This window comes from Netta rufina (genome assembly GCF_964035555.1).
Source record: "Netta rufina genome assembly, chromosome: 2".
NCBI lineage: Eukaryota > Metazoa > Chordata > Aves > Anseriformes > Anatidae > Netta > Netta rufina.
The window spans coordinates 22,615,716-22,636,950 of record NC_140124.1 but is presented as its reverse complement, the minus strand read 5'-3'; the positions used below and the strand labels follow the sequence as shown (position 1 = coordinate 22,636,950).

At 32.9% G+C, this 21,235-nt stretch overlaps 1 protein-coding gene across 5 annotated transcripts in view; it reads left to right on the top strand.

Moving 5' to 3' along the window:
- LOC311207158 (ATP-dependent translocase ABCB1-like) overlaps nucleotides 1-21,235 on the top strand; it is a 48,668-nt gene that overhangs the window by 5,736 nt on the left and 21,697 nt on the right. For 3 of the 5 annotated variants that reach the window (XM_084283065.1, XM_084283064.1, XM_084283061.1), the window contains exons 2-14: nucleotides 2,603-2,739; nucleotides 6,679-6,749; nucleotides 7,105-7,137; nucleotides 7,460-7,581; nucleotides 8,347-8,401; nucleotides 9,700-9,838; nucleotides 11,132-11,195; nucleotides 14,060-14,251; nucleotides 14,957-15,128; nucleotides 16,098-16,222; nucleotides 17,097-17,268; nucleotides 19,165-19,278; nucleotides 20,624-20,734. In XM_084283065.1, the coding sequence (XP_084139191.1) occupies nucleotides 7,484-7,581; nucleotides 8,347-8,401; nucleotides 9,700-9,838; nucleotides 11,132-11,195; nucleotides 14,060-14,251; nucleotides 14,957-15,128; nucleotides 16,098-16,222; nucleotides 17,097-17,268; nucleotides 19,165-19,278; nucleotides 20,624-20,734 (1,242 nt within the window). In that variant the 5' untranslated portion in view covers nucleotides 2,603-2,739; nucleotides 6,679-6,749; nucleotides 7,105-7,137; nucleotides 7,460-7,483. The other 2 variants (XM_084283062.1, XM_084283063.1) reach the window with 2 other exon arrangements.

Genomic DNA, 21,235 nt, shown 5'->3' with positions numbered 1-21,235 from the left:
TGCTGTTTACTGGGCATCTTGCCACTATTTCTCTGTGAGTTTGGCCATACTTATCACTTCTGTTAATTTTACTGAACATGTTGTGGTTTAATATGATATGTTGCTTTTATACAAAATATAAAAAATTATTACTTATTTCATTACTTTGAGATAAGTAATAAATGATTAAGAAAAAAAAAGTAATGATTTGTAGGGCAGAAGTTTAATAAAGTATCAGTGAGAAATGCATGGGAAATGGGTGGCTTTTGATATGGATAATATTTAGGAGTAGAGCAATAAACCATGTTGGAATCAGAATGCCTTGTGCAGACTGAATTTGCAATGTGCCAGCTTGTCAGAACTGGAGTGAAATTCAACTGGAAAAAATAAAATAAAATAAAATAAATAAAATAAAATAAAATAAAATAAAATAAAATAAAATAAAATAAAATAAAAACACAAACCAAACCAAACCAACCAACCAAACAAACAAAAAAATCAAAACCATGAAAATGGTATTTTTAATAGGTAAGAAAATAGTTTGTTGTAGTTGTAGTGAGTAAAATCAGATAAATGTATCTTCTTTAGGATCAATGTCAATGTGCTTGCTTCTTCCTGACCCCCTTTTTCCATTCTCTCTGCCACCAGTATCAGCTGTTGACAGATCCTGGACTAAAGATGGCTTAAAGCTGCAAGCAAACCAGGAGCTTATGCCTGAGAGGAGGAAAGATAAGGAGTTCCAATTAGCCATCTGATAGGACTTTAGGAAATAAATTCATGGCAATTAAGATTAATGAACCCTCATGGAATGAGGAAAATGGGAAGCTGAGATAAGATGCGGATAAATTAACTGGACAGTGAAGCATCTAGTTTGGGTCAATAGAATGACTATGGATAATTGCCTCCTCAGTAATTGTAGCCCAAATGTATCTGGTCACAATATACAGAAATCTCATATTATATAAGAAACACATTATATTCTTATATATTCTATACAAAAATAAATTATATTCTTATATTATATTATTCTTATATACAGAAATATCATATACTTAAATATGATGAAGACCTGATGAGTTAATTCCTCAGTGTTAATAATTTAGCACCATTATGGTTAATAATTTAGCACTATTTACTGCAAAGTGATCACATGCAGGCACATCTTGATATCATAATTGGCATCTTCCTGAAGAATCTACCCAAATCATTGTCAGAGTTGTGTGACAGTCACGGCATGCAAAGGGTAAAGAACTGTGGCAGTATGACTCTGGAAGCAGTAGTAGTTGGTAACAGGAAGCATTAACCCTACTGTCCGTGGGTACAACTTTTTAAAAGATTTGGAGATTGTGAACCAGTGTGTATATGGTATAACTGAATGCAATTGCCTATAGGACCACATTTTTCTTACAGTATAAGTTCATTTGCTTCACTGTCATAGTGCCTTAATTCATCCCTCACAAGACTAACTGAAAGAAGCAATTATTTTTCATCATTTCACTACAGTAACAAAATTCAAAGTGCAAGGTTAAATAAAATAAGTAACTACTTTGTAGCACAAAGTCAAATTAGTTGTAGAAATTAAAAATATTTCCCTATGTTTGAAATAAAGATTTTTCTGTTTACAACTTTTATTCCTGGAGAAATGAAGAAAGAAACTGTGATGAAAGTTTGTAGGAATACCCATGAAAAACAGCAAGAACAACAACAAAAACACACCTTTTTGGTGTGAATACAAGCCTGAGCCATTGCTCCTAATGCAAAGAAAGCCTCCTCATAATTTTGATAGGTGTTTAATGAAAACTTGCAAGAAATAGGGAAGTCTCCCAATCCTTTCTTCAAAAAAAAAAGAGTTTGAGTCCAGAGGACAGCAATGTCAAAAACAATAAAACAAACTATCAAGAAATATAGGGAGAGGATATATCAAGAGATATAGGAAGAGTTATATGGATTTTTTTTGTTTGTTGTCTAGAGCGGACAGACAACACTTATGAAAGCAGTATTAAAATTCTAAAGGTACTATGCAGCAGAATGAACTAAATTATTCTTCATATTTGCTGTGGTTAGGAAAAGGGTGACAAGTCTAACATATATCAATAGAAATTTAGGTTAGACATCACAAAAACTTTCTAACTCTTCAGATGTTGGATGTTTTTGAAAAGTCTCCATGCTTGTTTTTAGAAACTACCAATAGAGTGACAGAATTGAAGTGTCTGTCAAGAATGACAGTTGGAATAGTTGATCTGATCTGGAGGAAGGAGAATGGAAAGGATGCCATTCTGAGGTCTCTTTTGCTCCTCATTTTTGTGATTTATAAGGTGCATGATGAACTGTAATTATAGAACAGATGAGTAAATAAAACTTTGGAATTCTGTGCTCACAGAGAGAAACTGAACAACAGGGTTAGCTGCTATGTTATTGTCATAATTTCCTGTGCAAATCCAAACATTTCACAAATTGTATGGAATAGAATGCAATATTTATTAAATGCAGTTTTAGGTAGTATTGTAGAAGGGAGTAAGTCAATATGAATAGCTTTGGGTTCTGTATAGGACATAATATTAGTACTATTATATATTTTATATGTAATGACTTGATTTTGTAACCTCCTGTTTCTCTTCCACAGGTGTTCAGCTACCTGTGATCCAAAGCACAGCTGCATAACCATCTCTTAGACGTCTGAGGAAACTGCAGATAGAGCTGCAAAAAAAAGATAACAGGGTGGAATTCTTCAAGATAAGAAAGACAAAATCACAGATAAAGGTAAGATTTTTGAGATGGAGATAGGCAGTAATTCAAGGATTCAAGAGGGAAAACATCATCACAAAAAGGAATAAAATCTGAAGCAAAAAGCTTCAGGATCTTTTCTGGGGCAGTGGGAACCAGCCCTACCCCATTTCACCAAGCACTTCTTGGCCAGCAAAGACTTTTTCTGTTTCTTATTCAGGGCATTGATAATATTAACACTTGGTTTAGTAGTTCATTAATTTGAGTTGTCTTTTGTATGTAGTAACAAATCAATAACTGCTATACACTTTTACATTGTGTGTATTCAGCCCTTTGTGCATTGGAGAAGACATCCAATCAAAGTGGTTCAGTGAGGGAGAGAGAAAAGTTCAGTTAAAGTCCTTGATTGATAGTACTGTTAGAATGTTACCAGGTGTATCTATTTAATTCAACTTCAACAGGGAAAATGTTTTCCACCTGCACAAAAAGTCCCTTTTATTATTGTTTTTCCATCATTTTTCATATGGCATATTAAAAACGGTAACTGCTGAAGCAAAGTCCTAAACACTCTTAAATGCCTACATTAACGTTCTGTACTAGTTGTCATTTCTTTGACTTACACATCTCATTTTTCCAGATTCAAAAGTCGCTTGTTCTTCCAGATGTGCTGAGGGTGAAAAAATATCTCTTCTCGTGTTCTATGAAGATGTAGCTTTTTAATCCTGTTTTAAATACTCTATGAAATCTTACTGAAACTTAGACTAATATAAATATAACTTCAATTAAATATACTTTTCTCATGTTACAAAAGTAGGAAGACTCCCATTTTAAATGAGACTATACTGCAAACAATTATTATGAAAAATATTATCTCCTAACACACTAATGTATCATCAAGTCATATTTAATAACTTCAGTGAGAAATAAGCACCAAGAAAGTTGTTTTCCGTATGTAGGAAATCTCTCTCAAAGGAAGTTGCAGCCTTATGTAAGTTTTCTGTTGTTGATTTGAAGCCAAATAGAATTCAAATAGTATTTGAAGCCAAATATAATTGAAGTTTTCAGAAGCCAGACTGAGTTTGTAAAGCGGAAAACTGGCACATTGCTAATAGGAAGTTCATGGCATTACTTTAGTTCATGGCAGCTCCTCTTACTAGATAAACCAGACAATAAAAGGGGAGCTTTGTAATAACATTAAAACATACTTTTCAGAGCATTTAAAAAACAACAACAACAACAACAACAACAAATAGAAGATTAATTCTTACAGTAATTTAATGTGGCCTCATGGTTAGTCCAGGACAAATAAGATGCCAAGCTATTGCTATAGGAAGTGTCTTGTGGTTGCGTATGTGAAACAGTTCAGGGAGCACAAAATTGTCATTTCCCGACTGCGTGATAATTGTCTTCATACAGAACAAAGCTGGTTGATAGAACAGGGGCCAAGTTGGCAAAATTCCTCTACGGTTCCTGTACGAAGTAGTAGTCTTCTCCAGCACTGATTAACAGGAGAAAGGCTGCTAAAATGGAACATGAATTTCCTGAGTACAATAAATCAGAGCTTGTTCACAGTTTTTCTAACTTATTCCAGGGTTGAATATCCTAGAATCATTACAGAATTCCTGGGGCCCTCTCCAGCATTTCACCTACCTGGAGCTTAATAGAAAATCGAACTCTCCATTTTTAAGGGAAATAAAAGAAAAAGTAATGCGTGTCCTTTCTCTGATTATAATGCATAAATACTTTGAATTACTTGTTTCAGATTATTTTCTTGTTTACTATTTTTATTGAAAACCATTAAAAAAGTTAGTTTTTATTGATATTGTTAAAAAGTCTTTGAAGGTGTCATGTCATCATGTCACAATGTGACATGTGAGTCAAAACTCACATGTCAAATTCAGATTAAAGTTTCTGTGTCATTTACTCCAATATCATATGTTAATTGGTCATTCCATTTGCTGGCCATCATCAGATAAAAACAAAAACAAACAACAACAAAAAGCATGGTACCAATGTATGATCTGTGAGATGAGATTCTCTCAAAACAAGTTATTTTCTGGAAGCATGAGTAGTTGAAACTTCAGCAAAGAACAAGACACCCCTTATTTTCAAATATATTTTTTTTGCTGTTCCAGAAGAATATTGATGATCATTTTATTCATAAAATATTAGACATTTTAATATACAGAAGGGGCTTAGATAAGTAAATTTAGGTAACTATATTCATGGAAATAATCTGGAATAACTAATAGTGAATTACAATACAGAATGATCTGTGTTCCCCAACCAACTGTGGTCCAAAAATTGTTATAATCATGTGAAATACAACTTAAATACTTTTGTGAAGAACAGGGGCCTTCAAGACTTGTGAATGGCCTGGGAAAACAATGACTTAGAGAAAGATTTAAGGCTTATTATAGTTTATTGTTACAGTACGATCTGTCATTGCAGTGGTGTGACGAGGAGAGATGATTCAAACCCCACATTTTTATCAAGAAGGAGGAGGGAATTAATTATGCCTCAGGCTTCTGTGTTATGGCCTCCCCAGAATATTTCAATGGACCTGATGGTCATCTTTCAAAAAACCCCAAAGTTCTTATGCTCAAATTTCTGAAGAAAGATTAGTGAAAATAATCAGGGAGTTGTAAAACTATGTCAGGTAAATGGAAATTGGTTACTGCCTTAATAAAGAGAGGATTGAGTAAACCTTTTCAATATATGTTTTTATTGATATATATATATATTTATTATATATGTATATTTTTATTGATATATGGATGTTTTTTATATTTTTTTCTGAAGTAATCCTCACTCTGATAAGACTCTTTGTATTCCAAAACATTATAAAAGTACCCAGTTTATTCAAAATTTTGAGGTTACAGTTATAAATGACTAAAAGGAACAAAAATTATGTTAGCAGATTAAGTAAATTTTGTTCAAGCAGAGTGATACAAAATCTACAGAGAAATTCTTATAAATTTACTTGTTTTCTAGGACAGGGATTTAATTTGACTTTTCATAATTTTCACACATACATGAACATGTATTGAACATGTCTATTTTGCTATAAACATCAAAACAATAGTAGTGCAATGAATATATTTTAAAAGACTTAAATAGTAAAAAAAATTTTTTAATATTAAAAAATATTAATATAAAAATATTAAAATATTAAAAGATTTTAATAGTAGTACAATTAATATATTTTAAAAGATTTAAATTTCTTTTAAATGTTTGTTATCGTTTTCAGTGAAGTAGTGCCTGCAGACACCAGTAAACACCTCACTGATAAACATTTCCTGGTACTATAAATGGTCCATTTCATGGACATGCATTAAAAATCAGAAGGATATTACCTACATGTAAGCAAACTTCTGCTGACCATAGTTATTTCAAAGCAACTTTTAAACTGAGTCTTGTCTAACAAGTCTCTTGCTGTTCTGCAATTAAACAAGAAAGGATGCACACTATCCTAAGTCGCTAACAAGACATATAATGAGATAACAAGACATGTCAAGAGTCACTTCAGGGTGTATCCTACCGACTTGTCGACATACCTGAAGGGAGAGAATGCAAAAAAGAAAGAGACTGGCTCTTTTCAGGGATGCCCAGTGCCAGGACAGGAGTCAATGGACACAAACTGAAGCACAGGAAGTTCTCTCTCGACACCACGAAGTACTTTACTGTGCAGGTGATTGAGCCACAGGTTGTCCAGGGGTCTCTGTCTCCAGAGATCTCCACAGCCACCTGGACATGGTCCTGGACAGCCTGTTCCAGGTGTCCCTGCTTGAGCAGTGGGTTGGACCAGATGGCCTCAGGAGGTCCCTTCCCACCTCAAACACTGGGATTCTGTGACTATGGTAAACTCCTGTTTTTCTTGCAGGATAAATGGGTTGTTATTTTCTGGATTAGAATTAGAAGAAGTGGAAAGAAACAAAAGAGTATTTTGTAATACTCTCATACTTTCATTCTCAGTAGGTGCTCGAGAATGGATTTGTCCTTAAGCGTTACTGTTACCTGGAGCATTCCGCACTGTCTCTGAAAAGGTAAGGAGGGATTCCAGGGAGGCTTAAAGGGGCATAATTAGGCAAATGACTTTTCCTGGTGGATAAAAATTACTATTCAGATCTATTTTCACAGATGAAAAGGAAACAACCATTTATGTAAACCTTTTATTTGTTAAATATTCCCTATAGGGAAGGGAAGCAGAGTCCAAAGTGCGTACACTTTACACCCCAGAGTAGGTGAGGCAATGAGAGTCAGAAAAAAAAAAAAAAAAAAAAGAGAGAGAGAGAGAGAGAAAGTTGTTCATCATCCCTGTTTTACATAAGAAGAGCAAAGTCCAATCATGTTGCATGTCATAACCATATTAATACAGCTGATTTCTGAATAATCTTTCAGAGAACTAGAAGCAAACTGAGAACAACCTGCACGGTAAGTCAATGCTTTTATTTTTAAATCAGAGGTATTTTATAAAATTCACAAACAACTAAAATTGGAAAATTCTAAATAAGAAGGCCTGTGGCTATCAAACAGGTAGAAACACAAAATGTAGACATTTGTAAGCAAACACAAAATATTTGGGTTTGTTTCAACAACTTTATACTTGCCTTTTGCTATGATTCACTTACAAAGAGTGACGTTAATAACTTTATTGTTTTTAATATGTATATTTTTTCTGTCAAACAAGCAGTCATTGAGATTACTGTCCTTGACATAATAGTTGTATATTTCTCAGTCAAGTATTATTTTACAGAGAACTACCCTAAATACATTTAAAATGCATTCTGAAGATGAAAGGAAGCAGAAGAGTACTGAAGATGGAAATAGTCATGAGAACACTACATCCAGCCAGGGTCAAGAACAAGAAGGCAAACAGTAAATATTCTTAGACATTGTAAATTTGTTCTTTATTGAAGCATATAAGATTACATTATCTTATTTTGTATTTTATTGAATTTCATATTTTAATTTACTTTATTTTAGTGGGAAAGCCTAGTAAAAGAAAGCTTTTTATCAGCTTATGATTCATTGGCACATTCATTTTGTACAGAAGGATGGAGAAAGTTCTTTTTCTATTAAAGATTAAGTGTCCACAGGATTTACTACATTTTATTGAAAAGGAAATTCAGAATATGGTATAAATTATATCAGAATAGACATGGATACAATGAGGTCATCAGCTAAAAATTATAGTAAAATTATTTGTATGGCAGGGAATCAATATTTTAAGTACCTTGAATATTTTATTAATTTTCCATTCCCATGTGAGAAAATCTGATTCTATAAGCTATCTTCCTCTTTTTTGTTTTGAAAGCTATATAGTGCTTTAATTCACAACTTGAGATAGTGGAATCACTGGTCCCTGATGGGGTTGTTGTACCCTTGACATGAGAGACCTGTGAAGAGCTTGATTTAAATTTATAGCAGTTGGGAGCTGATGCTATTTATCAGGTGCTATTTAGAGGTTTAAATACAAAAATCCCAATAATGCCTAATAAATCATATTAATTTTACACACAATTCTTTCCCATAAATTAATTTCATATATTTTTTTTAACTTAACTTCATTAACATAGTGCACTCTTATTTTTTGAAATATTGTCAATTTCTAAATGTACTAAAACTATCATATCCCTTAAGGAAGGGAAAGAAGAAGAAAGAGGAAAAGCCTAAAATGGTCAGCCCATTTACACTGGTAAGATTCAAGCTATATATATGTGTACATATATTTACGTGCATGCAAAAAAGTGTCACATTTCAAAGTGTCACATTTTAAATGCTTAAAATAATGATAGAGAACTGCATATATTTTCTGATCTCTTCCAAATACATGGATAGTACAGAATATTGGATATGTTTTGGCAACCTAGCAGATTTTTTTGTGAATATTTTTTTTTTTTTTTTAAGAAACAGTTTTATTATTGATATGGATTTTTAGAAGCCTTCCCTTAGTAAGTTATCATGCTAAGTACACCTATGTTAGATTAATTTTTGTGATAAATCAGGATTTCTGTGTGCTTAGTTGCTTTTTTCAACGCAATGAAAAGGGCATAATTATACCTGAGATTACTAGTGTCATCCTATCCTCTAAATTACCTGAGTCAGGTTCTAATCACACTTATCAGTCCATTACTCATTTTTCAGTCACCTGTGTCAGCAGTAAAGGGTAATACCATGGAATTAAAAACTAAAAAGCACTTTAAATTACAGATTTTTTTAATTTTCTGTACATTTTAAAATAAGGTAATCTGTTAATATTTAATCAAAGTAAATCCTAGATTTTCTTTAGTAAATCTGAAATATTGTATGTTTTGTAGGTTTAGTGTGCATAATGCACAGCAATGATATGGGAATTAATAGTAATAAAACTACAGTGCAAGGTGGTGGCCAACGACCTGATTCTTCTGTTTTGCTATACTAGCTTGTACTTGTACAATTGCATTGCAAAAACACTGTAATTTACAACAGTAAAACTTGTATTTACAGCGCAGAATCTATCCAATGGCTTTCTAAGAGAAGAGCATAAACTTTATTGAGTTAAATGGCAAGAGTTATTTAGGATTTCAGTAAGTTTTGATAACATCTGAAGTACATTAGGAATAATTCTTCTAACTGTATAATAATGAATTTGCAGTAAAATTAATTATTGCCTTAATTATCACAATGGTATTAAAATTTCATATAATTTGAACTTTAAAGTGCAAAATTTGAGAAGGCAAATTGTCTTGTTTTCATATGACCTTTCTTACCCATATGCAGATACTGATAAATTTAAATGCTACTGTTCTCTAGTTTGGAGAGTTTATAGTATAAAAGTGTTTATATTAGAATAATGTATTTCTCTACATTTAAGTCGTTTAATAAATCTAATTGCAAATTAAACAAAGTTATAGATTTATGACAACCAGGTATAAAATTGATAGCTTTTTCTTGGCTTTGTAAACATAACATTCTAGTACCACAATGAACTTGAATTTCTCTTCTCATTCACAGTTTCGATACTCCAGTTGCACAGACAAATCACTAATGATATTTGGCACTCTAATGGCAATAGCCCATGGAACCAGTCTTCCTATTGCGATGATAATTTTTGGTGATATGACTGATAGCTTTGTTACTGCTGGAAACACAGGTAAGAATATGGAGAGAGCGATGTTTTATATTTAGAAGACAGCCAGAGAGATTTGAGCATCTTGACTTGAGACATTGGTGTCATCAAACCCAACTTGCTAACATACTGTGGTGTAAATTAGTAACTGTTGTTTATACTGTAATAGAGATATATTCTGATTTTTTTCTCCTTGTTCTTAGTTTCTCCCTTAGTAGATTATTTTTTCAAATAATCTATTAAAATATACATTTAACAAATCATGTTTAACTGTGGCTGTGATAAAGAGAAAGAAGCTGGCTTTCAGTTTCTGCTCCTCTCAGTATGAGCTCCTGTTGCTTCCCTTGCTCACAATGGGATTAAGGTCAATTATAGCTCACAAGGTGAATCGGATCAGTAAGTAGACCCACCAGAAAACTTGCTACTAAAAGTAAAAGTACTAATTTTCTCATGGCTCAATTGGTTGAATCCCCTCATTTGCTAAATTAGAAGTAAAAAATCAAACACAGACTGGCAGGCAAACACTGCAGATATAAGAGGGAGAATTGACACTTACACCAGATTAGGTTGTCCTTTGAAACCAAACATTAGATGTTAAACTTGTGAACAGACTCGTTGCCTGGAATATTATGTAAAAAGTTATCAACCATTTAAATAAATGTCCATGGTGATACAGAAAAGTAATGCATGTGACTATCTTCTGTACTGCATCCATTTTTACTCTTATTATTCTGCAAGACAGAGACATGGACATACTGTCCTTATCAGTACAAGTAATTTGTGATCTACTGCTTTCCAAGTACAATAAATTGATCAGATTTTTGCAATTGCAAAATGCTGCAGCTATAGTCTCAAAACATTTGTCATTAACTTCTGGTGTGGGGGAGAAAAATTTTAGTGCCAGCACCTACTTTATAGACAATGTTTTCATAAAGAATTAAGCTACCCACAATTACCAGTGTGAGGTGAATATTTAGACTTGCATTTTTAATTGTTTTTGGTATTATGGAAATGCACTCTGTTTTCAGAAAGAAAGAAAAAACAAACACAAACCAAGCATGTAATGAATGTTCAAGAAGATCTTTTAAGCTCAAGTTATACTGATGCAGTCTTGTAGGCAACGGAGTCAGGACTAACCTTCTATTAGTATAATCATTGTTTTTGAATACGTAGAAGCCTGAACTAATTGCACACCTCCTCTCATTCAAATCTACTAGAATCAAAAGGAGACATACCAACTCAAAATTTGGTGAACAGCATGCAGGAAAATAAATTTGTTAAAACTTGCTCTATTAAAAGTATTTACTTTTTTTTAAGGAAACCTTTCTGAAGTGACTCCCCCTCCAGAATTTTTTGGCAAGCTGGAAGAAGATATGACAAGGTAATTAGAAATTGATATTTGTTTTTTTGTTGTTGCTTTAAGTGTAGGCACAAATTTGTTGTCGAGCCATTCTTCTCCCATAGATATTTTGCATACTTTAAACAACATAAAAACAATGGTTACTTGAATAATGTATGTAAATAAAGATTTGTATTTGAGATTATTGAATTCACTGGGAAGATTCTTGAACATTCCCAGTCATTCCCAACAACTTCCCTGTAATCTTTTACTCTCATCCATTTCACCCCCTTTACAGGGGTGCTCTGTGTCTCAGTGCCATCAATATTTTCTTCCTTCCTCTTTTCCTTCCTCTGAATTTATAAGCAGTACATGTTATGCAGAAAAATTATATTGATTATCATCCATCAATTTGTTGAGCTATGTTCATTCACTGATAAAAAGCAGAATTAAAATTGTCAGATAGTTATTAGTTTCCTGCCAAAGCATCAAGTTCAGTTTAAATACCTGGCCTACACAAAAATACAGTTAGATTAAATGCAATTTTAAATCTAGAATTTGAGAGCTGTCAGTAGTGATTCTGTTACATAAGAGAGTAATATTGCAGATGCATAGACAAAAAGGAACATCATCTACCAATAGATGTGTTTTGTTAGGGGGCTTCACTGGCTGCTATTCATGGACTAGGTTTATGCAGGTTGTCTAAAGTTTATGTGCATTTTCTTGTACCACTTCAACTTTTTCTTTAGATTGAAGTTTGTTCCTCATTAGGTATTGAAAAACACCTGAGATCACAGGAATACCAATATGGTCTTCAAGGCAATAGTAATGAAAAAAACTTAATCTCTGACCTCAAGTCATGTCATATCAAAAAGAACAGAAACCCTCCTATCATCCTCAGCATGCTGTTGTCTAGGACTCACAACAGAACAAAGGAACAAAAAGTACAGCAAAACAGAAAAGCTAACCAAAAGAAAGTGTAATTGTGAATATTATCTAAATGTTGAAAACTGCCTGTTCTCATGGCCCTAACAGATGTGAGGGAGATCTGTTCTTAGCATCCTGCATGTCACCTTGTCTTATAGACATTAAGTCTGAGAGCAAGATGTAGAGTGTTTACAGAGCAGCCTGAACTTCTCTTCGGAAGTGAATTGTAGAATAAGGGATGTACTAACAGTACAGGAATAGGTTTTCTTTTATCAAGTTTCTAAACTTTCTGGATAGAGCCTTAATTTAGTGTGTTCCCAGTTTGAAGAAGCTGTTTGTGCCCACTCTCTGTTTCTCTGAGAATGCCTGCCAGTGGGTAAAGTAATAATAAAAACTGTTCGTACAAAGATCTTACTCAGTTGTATTCAACTATGTGTAGTCTTGGTTATGTTTGTTACTCAGATAAGAGTTTGCTAGAATCCACTTCTCAAAAGAAAAAGAACAGTTAATTTACAATGCAGTGAGCATTTATTCTCTGTTAAGTTTCAGCAGTGAAGTTACAGAATGTATTTCATTAGCATGGAATGTTGTAAAGATACCAGTCCCCTCTCTTACAATTTGTCATGAAACAAAGTCCACACATAAAACCATTTTTTGAAGTGACATAACACCATAAAGTAATTGTCTAAAGTACTTACTACAGAGTTTTGAAGCAGTGTCCTTGTTTTTAGTTTGGTAGTTTCTGTGTAGGTTTTAAATGGATCTGAATATAATCAAGGTCGATATTCAACTAACCAATCTTCAGTTAGACATTAACCGATTTTATTAATCAGTTTAGATACAGTTCATTTCATAATGATCACAGTTCCAAAGTCCATGACTAAACTGTACAATATATCAGTCACTGAAAATGTTGGATTAAAATATGAAAAGTTTCATCTATAAAACCCTTTTCTCCTTTCTTGAGCAGAATTCTGCAGCTTAGATCACAGATTTCTGTAGCTTACTCCTGCCAAATTTCATGCTTCTAAAGAATTGGTATGACTTAACTTACTTCTTGTGAGTGAAGCTCCTAAGGGTCTTAAAGCTTTTTTTTTTTTTTTTTTTTTAAATAATTATTATTATTATTTTTATTGTTATCCTGTTTTCATTCGGGTTTAATTTCACCATTAACTGGTTCTGATACCAGTTCTGACTGAAATCAGATCTGATTTGATTCTGTTTGAACAGTTTAAAACTGTGGCTTAAAATCAGTTTCAGCTTGAGAAATACAGTGGTTCATACACTTCTTGATTTTCACATGACACCCTGCTTATGACACAGAGATGAATTTAATTAGAAATAAAATATCAGTTATGAGAATAATAGGGAGCAAAATAATTTTTGATCTAGTGGCATTTAATTGAAATAGATGTATAAATAGTCACATTGTATTCCCCAACTGGGAAGTATTTATAACATGCATGCATATATGTATATTTATGTAGACAAGCATGTTGTATTATATGTGTCTGTGAATATGACATACAGATATATATGATTGTGCCTCCATGTGTTAAAACACAAATGCTGTGATATTTTTGGAAATTACATGACTTGTTTAAGCAAAAAGGATATTGTATCTCAAATACGGTTCTAAAATAAACTTCTAAGAAAACAGATACACTGACAAGAAGAAAAAGTAATTTCTGTCTAACAAGAGCATCATTTAGTTTATTATGTTGCTGTAAAGTTATAATAACATATTAAATAATAATAATATATTACCATAATATTATATTATATATTAAAGTAATAATAATATATTATTAATATAATAATATATTAAATAGTACTCAGAAAAAAACTTGGGAAGTTTTACAATGAAGTGAAAACTACAATAGAAACATATAAACTCTAACTCAAATCTGAAAGAGAAGCGGGCATACAGTTAAATACAGACTAGCAAGGTAGTTTTTATTTTTATTTTTTTCTTGCAGATATGCATATTACTATTCTGCTATAGCAGCTGGTGTTCTTGTTGCTGCTTATATCCAAACTTCATTTTGGACCCTAGCAGCAGGCCGACAAATAAAAAAAATTAGAGAAAAATTTTTTCATGCAATTATGAGACAGGAAATTGGATGGTTTGATGTAAATGATGTGGGAGAACTGAACACTCGTCTCATTGAGTAAGTGCACTATACCTTCTGCAATGTTATTTTATCTCATTAAATACGTACAGATTGCAATACTTTTTATTTTTAAATTTCATTTACTTCATTGTGAATCTCATGCAAGTTATCTCATGGAAAGAGACTGAATTTATGATAATTCTGATGCTGCACTGTCATAAGGTTATCAGAGAAGCATTGAGATAAGTTCCCTTGTGAACTCTGAGGATGACTAAAGCCTAACAGTATGAGATTAACCTGATGAAAAGAAGACACGGTTCAGTTCTGTGCATACTGGGAGCTGAGCACAGTGATGACTGACTGCAGCAGTGGTCATTCAACATCTTGAACTGCTTGACAAGCTATTTCTTTCTCCTTGTTTACATGAAAAGATTTAGCTGTTCCTCCCAAATATTTGTTCCTCCCAAATATCGAAAATTTGGAATTGTGATAAAGTAAGAGAACCTTTGCAGTGCAAAGAATTTCAAAATTTTCAGAAGCCAACAGATATATAGCGTTACATTTTCACAAGAAATATGAATTTTTCTGTGACCATATTATATACTGCTCTATCTTTAGAGAAACTATTGGAAGTAAAGACTATCTACACAGACTATTACAGACTAATAAAGACTATCTACACAGATGCCCATGTAACAAAACTGAAAAGCTTTCTGTGCTTCCTACATTTACCTTCCTGTCTGGATGTAATTTGTTTTTCAGTGATGTCTCCAAGATTAACGAAGGAATAGGTGATAAAATTGGATTGCTTGTCCAATCAGTAACAACATTTGTGACAGGATTTATTGTTGGCCTCATAAGAGGATGGAAATTAACCCTTGTAATACTTGCAGTCAGTCCTGTCCTAGGACTTTCAGCAGCCCTCTGGGCAAAGGTAGGCCGCTATGCATTCAATGTCAGGTTTTATATAAATGAAAAATAATGAAATGAATCTAGAAACCTGCAATTCTTACAGTTGGAATGTATTGCTTAGGAAATTATGATGGCTTTAGAGAACATCAATGTACATAAGCTGTGAGGTGCACTGTATATAAATGCCCTCAAGTAGTTTCAATTTTATAATTCCAGTGAATTGGGCAGACTTGCTTTAATTTGAAGCTGTTTAGGTCAATATAGAATATTTCATGTGGAAAAGGAAACAACATATACCAGCAGAATGCTTATCTGTAACTATTTAAAACTTCATTCACATTCAATTCCGATGAAAGAAATAATTACACCTCCTGAAAAATAATCAAAGAAGTTAGACCAAGCTTTGGTTTCAGACACAGTTTCTTTTCAGAGTAATTGGCAGCTTTGTTAAGAAATTTTAGGCAGACTTGCATGAGAGAAGTACAGTGGGATTGGAGTGTCTTACATTTGCAGTTTGAAAGCCTTCAGTTTTTCTAGTATTTCACTTCCCCTACATTTCAAAGATTATATAAGCTTTTTCTGTCTTGGGTGAGTGTGTTAGGGAAGAGGCAGGAGCAGAAGGGCATGTGCCACGTACTAGCTGAGAGTGTTCACAGACTGTGGTCAATTAATGTAAGTCTTGAGCCTTCTGGTTAAGGCAGCCAGAGATGAGTAGGTGAGCCCACCAGCTCAGTGTAAGTGTTCGTCTGATCTCCTGCTTTTGGGTGAAAGCAGAGTGCAAAATCCAGCCTGTAGATGTTGAGAATGGGTAGTGCTACATTATTTGATTGAATACTTTGTATAATTAAAAATTTTAATATCAAACACTCCTGCACTTATACATAATACAACCAAAAGTCTTCATGTTGTAAGAATGTAACAATGGCTTTTATCATAAAGTGCTTGAATTCATTCTGTTTTTCTCAAGTCCAAATATTTGATCCTGCATTAGGTTCTTTCTGCATTCACTGACAAAGAGCAAGCTGCATATGCAAAAGCAGGAGCTGTGGCAGAGGAAGTTCTGGGTGCAATCCGTACTGTAATAGCTTTTGGAGGACAAGAAAAAGAAATTAAAAGGTAAGAGCAACTCTTGCTTTCATCAGCTGATTCTAAAGGACTCACTTCAGATGGTTTCAAATTTTCTTGCATCTTCACTGCTGAAAGTGTGCCCAAAGAGGTATACATTGTGCTTGCTAGGTAATGGGGCTGGAAATTGTCTGTTACTAGTTTTTACAAGATCAAGATATCTTGTTGTTTCAACAAGATGTGTTGAATAGCAATTAAGGTGTTTTGTTTTTTTTTTAAGAAATTGACAAATTAGGTTGATATATCATCTCTACTCTGGAAAGTGCATAAACTGCCACTTCAAATAGTAAGTGGCAGTTTTAGACAGAAAAGGCTGTGCCGTGAGAAGAGATGATGATATCTTTGGTTATCTGATTACTCAGTAGTTGTGAGGGTTCTGCTAAACAATATTTTTATTTTTGCTATACTATAAAACATAATTATTGTGCTATATCTTAGTCTTTTATCTTAAGCTAAAAAAGATAATCTCAAAACTTGTCACGGATGGTTCACAGTCAAAGTTCACTCAACTTCAGGTTATTTCAAGGAACTCATATGCCCTTTCCTGAATCACAATACACTGTTTTTTTTTGTTTGTTTGTTTGTTTGTTTGTTTTTTTGTTTTTGTTTTTGTTTTTGTTTTGTTTTGTTTTGTTTTCTGTCTGCCAGCTCAACTGATGTTCACATTTTTGGAAATTACCTTAAGTTATCCCTATGCCTTACTGCCTTATACCTTATCAGGTTTACCTTTGTACGTTCTTAGGTTTATATATCGTATTATCTTGTAGTACCTAAGTAATGTTCTTTGACTAATTCATCCATAGTTTTTGGTGCTGTGTGCCATGGTACAAGTCTAAGTGTATCTTTAACTTTTGCCTTTCTTCAGGTATCATAAAAATTTAGAAGATGCTAAACGCATTGGAATAAAAAAGGCTATTACAGCCAATATCTCTATGGGTGTTGCTTTCTTACTGATATATGCGTCATATGCACTGGCCTTCTGGTATGGAACTACCTTGATCTTAAATGATGATTACACTATAGGCAAGGTTCTCACTGTAAGTATTTATCAGTAACTTCCCAATCATATTGAAAAATAATACTCTGAAGTGCATTTTCAGAACTTTATTAGGGTCATTCAGGATGGTTTGCCAAATTGGCAAAGTACCTTCTTTTCTTTTTAACAAAAAAGTTTATAACCAAAAATGTCTACACACTTTTTTTGCTATAGATTTTTGAAATCTACATCAAGCCAAATAAAATAAAGATTATTTTCGTCTGTTTCTACATCTTTCTGACTTCCATAAGTTCATACTGATATAGAAGCAGTTCAGTCACAACTTGAAGTACAGTACCCTTCCTAGTTGATATTTATTTTCAGATTTGAAGGACTGAATATGTTTTCAGGATGCAAAATGACATAAACTTAAAAAAAAATATTATGTGTTCTAAATAGATCCATTTATTAATCCTTTTTTTATATATATTTTGCTCCATACAACCCAGGAATCTCTTTTCAATATTTTTAAAAAGCAAGGGGAAGGAAAATATATTTGTGACTAGAAAATATGTCACTACCTAACCAGATGAAGAAAAGTGTAACTCATATATCATAACTTAAATTCTTCTCTATATGTGACAACCATTCTACTTTCATATGAGATACCAAAGACATGTGGTAAAAAATGTATTTTTTTAACCATGATGAAACCAGTCAGAATATGTGTATTTTTACATCCCATTAAAGCTACCTGATTTTTCTTTATTTATGAATCACTCAAATTTGCAAAAATTGTCTCTGATGTGTGATTCTGTCTCTTTTGAACTTTTGCAGTATGAGGCCTGTTTTTTAAAGGGCAGGCAGGCATACAGAACACCTTAGTCAGGTTCAGACAATTACTCATGCCCTTGTGTGTAGCTGTTTTCCGTTCAAAGTCTTTGCAATTATATGTTGTCTATTTTGCAATTCATCAAACTGGAGTTTATAAAACATGAATTAGAGCGTGTATGTTGCAAGTCTTGCACTGTATCATGAGGGCATCCAAGGGTATAAGAGGTTATGACTCTTGGAAAATAGCGCTGCAATCTCGTAAGTAATATGAATAAAAAATGCTATAGTTAAAAACAGCAGAACCTACAGGCTGCACTTTTACCATACATTTGTTCAGCAAAAAAGTATAGCAGATCATCCTAATGTTAAATATAAACAAATGCAGTAAAAGCTGGGATTAAAACTGGAATTAGTATTTTTGTGATGTATTACTGACACAGATCTGATAAAGAAGAAAGCAGTTTTGTAAAAAGTATGCATATTAGAAGGACTTGTAACTAATTTCACACAACTATTAGAGAAATCTTCTTGAGCAAATGTGAAAACTTGATCCAAAAACACACATCAAAATGTCCATGGAAATATTTCAATGTTTGAGGGAACCCTTCCTCAGATCTTAAAATAATTTTGAAAAGGTTTCTGAATCTATAATTTTGTCAAGATATAGGAAATTTAACATGTCCTAAGTAAATGCTTCAGTTAATAGGTGGTTGCTTTTTTTTTCTTTCTTTTTTTTTTAATTCATGTGATCAATTAAAAATTAATTATCTTTGGAATATCTTTTGTCAAAGAATGTATTAGTACAATAAATCCTGAGACATTGTGTCTTTTTTTTTTTTTGCATAGAATTTGCAGGTTTCATTCTCAGTCATCTTTTCTGTCCTTATGAGGTTGTTTGCAGCATTCACACCATGCAGGAATACAGCTGGCTCTTAAGAAGTCCTTTTCTTAATCTTATTCTCTGTTTAAGAAAGAACCTTTCATTTTTCCTTTAATTCTAGACTACTTAAACTTCCATAACAGGCATGGAACCTCTGACCCAAAGTTACCTACCATAAATAAATAAACATAATTCTCTGCTTAAATAGGACTTGATATATGTCACCATAAACATTTCTTTCAGGTCTTTTTCTCTGTATTGATTGGAGCTTTCAGTATTGGACAGACTGCTCCAAGCATAGAGGCATTTGCTAGTGCAAGAGGAGCAGCCTATGCAGTATTTAATATCATAGACAATGTAAGTATCTTTGGCCTTGCTCAGAGACCATTCTTTTTGAAGTGCAGGTAATGTTTATGGATATGAAATTAGTAAAAGTAAATAAGATTGAGTAAAATAAGATCTAATTCAAATACCTATCTGATGTTTTGAAAACATATTTCAATATCAATGTGGATAAAATAACATAGAATTGATCGCAGCATCAAATTTTAACCTGATATATATATTGGAGGCCTATTTAAGACTGGAAGGAAAATCAACATATTTTTTTATTAGATTCTGTGTAACAAAGGTGGAAAATGGAACTTTCCCATATCTAAATCATTGAGAATATATTTGTTCAATTGTCAATAAATAAAAAGTCTAATTTTACTGGTGCTGCATAATTAGTAATTTACTGCAATAGTTAACTTCTAATTTTATCCAATTTTGGCAATGCTAAAAAGTTCATTTATTTTCTCAGAAGCATAAATATATGCATAAAAGCAGACAGAATGTATAGTTATTAGTCAGTCCCTCTTTGTCTTTTAGTCATTGTTTCTTGCTTCAGAGATAATAGTATTGGATCACTGGATCTCTTAGTGTTGGAAGTACCCTGTAATGTTTTTATCATGAAGGTCACATCTATGGTGACATATAGAGATGTGATTACAGTTGATGCAGGGCATAGGGTCAAAGGCACCACCAGCAGCATGAATGTCAGCAAATTTATAAAACACTAGCAGGTAACCTGGTAACCTACTTTAATTGACAGGAGAGTCTGAAATCAAGGATGCTGTTATTTTACGAGCTAATGAAATTGTATAAAATGGAATTACATGTTTTGTATTATTTGTACATACTTCAAATTCTAGACCTACCCTTGATGATAATGCAAACAGAAGTAATTAAGCACTCTGTTTCTGCTTAATGATTTTTACTTAACGGTCAGTGAATCAGTTCTTTCTCACAAAATGTTTAGAGCAGAAAGGCAAAGCTCTAAATGAACAGAGTCTGAACAGCTCATTGGAAGTGATCTGTTCAGGTTAATCAGGCAGTGGAATGCATCTCAGATTACAGCTAGTTGTGTGTACGTTTTTAAAAACAATATATTAAATTCACACAAAGTGTTAAAAGGAGAAATTATAAAAGTATTTTGCATTAACATACCAGAAATATAGTAATGAGGCAGCAAACCATGCAACTTACATGTTTCAGAAGCCTTGCTCTCTAAATAAATTTAAAATTCGATCTATATTTATTATATTTATATTATATCTCTACAGAATAATGGTGCACTCTAAGACTTCTTTATGAAACAAAAAAGTTATTAGGAAGTAATTTTTATTTTTTTTTTTTTCTCTGCATGTTTTATTTCACACAGGAACCTCAAATTGATAGTTATTCAGAGACTGGCTACAAACCAGACCACATTAAAGGGAACTTGGAGTTCCAAAATGTTCACTTCAGTTACCCATCCAGACCACATGTTCAGGTATTGTACATGAAACTTGATATTTATTACATATCACATGGGGGGGGCGGGAGGGGGAAAATCATATAAATAACATTTTCTTGCAAATGTAACAACTCCAGGTTGACTCTCTAAATCATGTATAACTGCTTTGTCATCACAACTGTTTAACTTGGAATTATTTGTACCTTAGCTAAATGTACTTTTCTGAATAAAGCTATAGTCAGTGTGACTATGTGATAAACCTTCAAAATTTATTGCTATAATAGTCATACTTTATACATCTAATCCAAGTGTTTATGCATAATAATATGTTTATGCATAAAAGTAATGACAAAGGACAAGCAGATCCCGGAAGGACTTGTTATATGTGACCTGGAGATCAGAATTTGCATTTCTCTGTCTAGACAGAAAAAATAATAATTAAAAAAAAAAAAGTTTGCTTTTTTAAAGTGTTGTCATAAAACCGGAGTCTTAATGCAGCGAAGGTCGAAGAGATTTGAACGATTTCTGAAAATACTT